We start from the raw sequence: 5,000 nt of genomic DNA, 5'->3' as shown, positions 1-5,000 counted from the left end.
GGGAGGGGGGAAGTGTTGAAGGTGGGGAAGGGGGTGTGGTGAGGATAGGGGAGAGGGGGATCGTGAGGGTGGGGGAGGGGTGTGGTGAGGTTGGAGGAAGGGGGAGGGGGGAGTGTTGAAGGTGCGGGAGGGGGTGTGGTGAGGATAGGGGAGAGGGGTGAGGGGCATCGTAAGGGTGGGGGAGGGGTGTGTGGTGAGGATGTCTATGGCGGGGTAGGGGGTAGGAGGGAGGAGGGGCGTGGAAGAGGGTCATGGAAAGTGGAAGAACGAGGATAGGCAGGAAGGATGGTGATGGTGCCAAAGAGGATAATGGTAAGGAGAAGGAGGAGGATAATGAGGATGAAAAGGGAAGAGGTTGAAAATGAAGAGGGAATGTATTAAATTTTATCTCCCCGCTTTTGTCTATTCTTATTTTTTTTTTTCCCGTATTCTACCGCCTTTTCTTTCCTTCATCTTTTTTTTTATTTTTTGGGGGCCTGTATAGAATCCTCTCCCCGCCCCTTTCCCTCTGTTTACATTCCATTATTCCTGATCCGTTCTTTCCTATCTTTATCTCTTTTCTCTCTCTCCCCCTCTCTTCCTCTCCCTATCTCGCCCATCTCCATCTTACACAACCAGCCCCACCTCTTCTTCTTTCTCTTTCTTCTTCCTTCCTTCCTCCTCTTCCTCCTGCTTCTCCTCCTCCACCTTTCTTTCTTCCTTCACTTCCTCCTTCCCCTCCTTCTCCTCCTCTTTTTCCTCCTTCCCTTCCTCCTTTTCCTTTTCCTCTTCCCTTCCCCCTCCTCCTTTCATTCTCCTTCTTCTCCTCCTTCACCTCCTCCTCCATTCCTTCCTCCTCCTTCTCCACCTTATTCTCCTGCTCCTCCTCCTCCTAATTTCCTTTTCTCCTCTCCTGTATCTTCCTCTTTCCCTTATGTTTTGTTCTTCTGCCATTTCTTTTCTTTTTTTTTCATTATCCCTCCCCTCTTGTTTGTCTCCTTCTTTCTATCTTTTTCAATATCTCTTCCCTTTTTCTCCTATCTTTCTATTTTTCAGTATGCCTCCCTTCTTCTCCTGTGTCTTCTTCTTTCTATCTCTTTCAATATTCCTCCGCTCTTCGCCTATGTATTTTGCTCCTTTTTGCAGTCTTTTTCAATACCCCTTCCTTCTTCTTCTAAATGTTTATCCTCTTTCTGTCTTTTTATTTTCCTCTTTCTGTCTTTTTATTTTCCTCTTTCTGTCTTTTTTATTTTCCTCTTCCTATTTTTCTCATTCTCCTTTTCTCCTCTTTTCTCCCCCTAACCTTCTTTTGCATTTCAATGGCCTTCTCTTTTCTTTCTTTCCCTCCTTCCTTCTCTTTCCAAAAAAAGTAAAAAAAAAAAAAAAAGTTGCGAGAAAATTAACGGTGAAATATGATGCTAACAGTGATAATAATGATAATAACGTAATAATAATAAAGCTAAAGATAGCAATAAGGATAATAACGAGGATAAAGGAAGCTCGAGTCATCAGTATAATAAAAGTAATGAATGCATAAAGATAAAGAGAGCACACAAAGATAACGGAACAAATCACAGACTGAAAGGGATTTACGGGCATAAAGACACCAGACAGACGGCCTCGCATCGCGCCCGAGAGAGGTTATGGCCTGTGACCCTTCTCCCTCTCGTGGTGATGAGGTCGCTGAGATCGCTTTGGTGGCGGTGGTGATGACTTGAAAGAGGTGTCAGAAAAAAAGGAGGTGAATGAGGAGGAGGGAGGGAAGGAGGCAGTGATGATGACTTGAAAGAGGTGTCAAAAAAGGAGATGAATGAGGAGGAGGGAGGAAGTGAGGCGTTGGTGATGACTTGAAAGAGGTGCCAAAAAAGGAGATGAATGAGGAGGAGGGAGGGAAGGAGGCGTTGGTGATGACTTGGAAGAGGTGTCAAAAAGTTTAGGAGAGAGAATGAGGGAGCGTGAGGAAGGGGGGAGGAATGAGGGGGAATGAGGCGTTGATGACTTGAAAGAGGTGTGAAAAAGAGAGAAAGAGTAAGAAGCTAAGGGTTGAGGAGAGAGAGAGAAGGGGGGGAGGAAGGGAGAGTAAGAAGAGGGGATGAATGAGGAGGAGGGAGGGAGGGAAGGAGGAATAAAAAATGGGGGATGGGGAGGAGGGAGAGTAGGAAGAGAAGAGAGGAGAGAGAGATTGAGGGAGAAAGGTGGAGGAAGAGAGATGGGCAGAAGAAGAGGTGGTAGAGAGAGAAAAAGATAAAGGGAGGAAAAGAGAGAAGAGAGAGAGAGACAGTGAAAGCGAAAGAGACAGAAAGAGAGGGGGAGGGAAGTGAGAAGAACGAGAAATATATATACATGCACACATATGCATACAAATAGAGAAAAAAATAGCTATATGAAAATATTGTCTCATATGAAGATTGTCAATGTGATGCTGTGATGATAATGATAATAACGTAATGATAATAAAGACGGATATAGCAATAATAATAATAATAATAACGAGGCCAAAGGAAGCTCGAGTCATCAATCTAATAAAAGTAATGAATGCATAAAGATAAAGAGAGCACAGAAAGATAACGGAACAAGTCATAGAATGAAAAGGATTTACGGGCATAAAGACACCAGACAGACGGCCGAGAGAGGTTATGGCCTGTGACACTTCTCCCTCTCGTGGTGATGAGGTCGCTGAGATCGCTTTGGTAGTGGTGGTGATGACTTGAAAGAGGTGTCAAAAAAGGAGGAGATGAATGAGGAGGAGGGAGGGAAGGAGACAGTGATGATGACTTGAAAGAGGTGTCAAAAAAAAGGAGGTGAATGAGGAGGAGGGAGGGAAGAAGGCAGTGATGATGACTTGAAAGAGGTATAAAAAATGAGGAGGAGAGAGGACGGGAGGGAAGGAAAGAGGCATTGGTGATGACTTGAAAGAGGTGTCAAAAAAAAGGAAGGAGGGAGGCGGTGGTGATGACTTGAAAGAGGTATAAAAAAAAAGGAGATGAATGAAGAGGAGGGAGGGAGGGGGGCGTTGGTGATGATTTGAAAGAACTGTCAAAAAAATATATATATATGAATGAGGAGGAGGGAGGGAAGGAAAGAGGCGTTGGTGATGACTTGAAAGAAGTGTCAAAAAGTTGAGGAGAGAGAGAGAGAGAGAGAATGAGAGGGCGAGAGGAAGGGAGAGTAAGAAGGGGGAAGGAGGCGTTGGTGATGACTTGAAAGAGGTGTTAAAAAGGAGAGAGAGAATAAGGGGCTAAGGGTTGAGGAGAGAGAGAAGAAGGGGGAGGGTAAGAAGAGGGGTGGAATGAGGAGAAGGGAGGGAGGGAAGAAGGAAGGGGAGGAATAAGAAAAGGGGGATGGGGAGGAGGGAGAGTAGGAAGAGGGGAGAGGAGAGAGAGATTGAGGGAGAAAGGTGGAGGAACAGAGATGGACATAAGAAGAGGAGGAAAGAGAGAGGGGGTAGAGAGAGATAAAGGGAGAAAAAGAGAGAAAAATACAGAGACAGTGAAAGCGAAAGAAACAGAAAGAGAGGGGAGAGGGAAGTGAGAAGAATGAGAAATATATATACTTGCACACATATGCATACAGATAGAGAAAAAAAGAGCTATATGATTTGAGGTGAGAGAGGAGTGTAGAAAAGGAGAGAGATAACGGAGATATATATACCTGCATGCACGCATATGCATACATACTGAGAAAAAATAACATTAAGGTATTTGCATAATTATAGCAACATGATTAAAAGCAAACAGTATTTCACTAAAGAAAAAAATAAAAACTTTGAAATCAAAATATAAAGCTTATATTTACATCGGCAAATAAAACAGACGCATATTTTAGATACGACGCATTACAGATTAAAAGATTTACTTTACACAAATGCAAAAACAGGTAGACAAACATGCATCTTTTTTACTCCAGGTAAATATATTGTCGGTCTTAAAGGCAACAAAAAATTGCAAGTGAATTATTAAATATAAAAAAAACGTTTTCCAGGAAAAATAAATTATTAAATATAAAAAAACGTTTTCCAGGATAAATGAATTATTAGATATAAAATAACGTTTCCAAGATGAATAGATTATTAGATATAAAAGACGTTTTCCAGGATGAGTGAATTATTAGACATAAAAAACGTTTTCCAGGATAGATGAATTAGATATAAAAGACGTTTTCCAGGATAAATGAATTATTAGATATAAAAACGTTTTCCAGGATAAATGAATTAGTAGATATAAAAAACGTTTCCCAGGATAAATGAATTATTAGATATAAAAACGTTTTCCAGGATAAATGAATTATTAGATATTAAAAAACGTTTTCCGGGATAAATGAATTGTTGGATTTAAAAAACGTTCTCCAGGATAAATGAATTATTAGATATAAAAAACGTTTTCCAGGATAAATGAATTATTAAATATAAAAAACGTTTTCCAGGATAAATTTTCACTTTTTTTTCCACCCACAGGGATTCAGGAGGAGTTCAAGCGTGGGCGTGTTGCCAGTCTCATGGGCGTGGAGGGCGGCCATGGGTTGGGCAGCAGCATGGGCGTTCTGCGGTCACTGTACGACCTGGGCGTGCGCTACGTCACTCTCACGCACAAGTGTCACACTCCGTGGTAAGTTACGATTTGCTGTAAGGCTGGGTTTTAAATGCAAAAATAGATTGGCATGTGTGTGTGTGTGTGCATATGTATATATATGTGTGTGTGTGTGTGTGTGCATATGTATATATATATGTGTGTGTGTGTGTGTGCATATGTATATGTGTGTGTGTGTGTGTGTGCGTGTGTGTTTGTTTGTTTGTGTGCGTGTGTGTGTTTGTTTGTTTGTGTGCGTGTGTGTGTGCGTGTGTATGTGTGTGTGTGTGTGTGTGTGTGTGTGTGTGTGTGTGTATATGTATATGTGTGTGTCCCAGAGAGTGAGAGAGAGAAAGAGAAACAAAGCCCAGCCAAACACGAGAGCGGCGACCCATTTCCTTGCCTCTGCCCCGCGTTCGCCAGGAACCCCATAGAACACACCGTCTCTGCCTTCCC

The 5,000-nt window shown here is 42.4% G+C and overlaps 1 protein-coding gene across 3 annotated transcripts in view; it reads left to right on the top strand.

Moving 5' to 3' along the window:
• The window catches only part of LOC113804898 (dipeptidase 1), a 53,063-nt gene that overhangs the window by 20,936 nt on the left and 27,127 nt on the right, over window positions 1-5,000 (top strand). For all 3 annotated transcript variants that reach the window (XM_070126356.1, XM_070126354.1, XM_070126355.1), the window contains exon 3: window positions 4,433-4,583. In XM_070126356.1, the coding sequence (XP_069982457.1) occupies window positions 4,433-4,583 (151 nt within the window). The remainder of the gene's footprint in view (window positions 1-4,432; window positions 4,584-5,000) is intronic.

Source organism: Penaeus vannamei, chromosome 10, assembly GCF_042767895.1.
Source record: "Penaeus vannamei isolate JL-2024 chromosome 10, ASM4276789v1, whole genome shotgun sequence".
In the NCBI taxonomy this organism is placed as follows: domain Eukaryota; kingdom Metazoa; phylum Arthropoda; class Malacostraca; order Decapoda; family Penaeidae; genus Penaeus; species Penaeus vannamei.
This window is presented reverse-complemented; position numbering and strand designations above follow the sequence as displayed.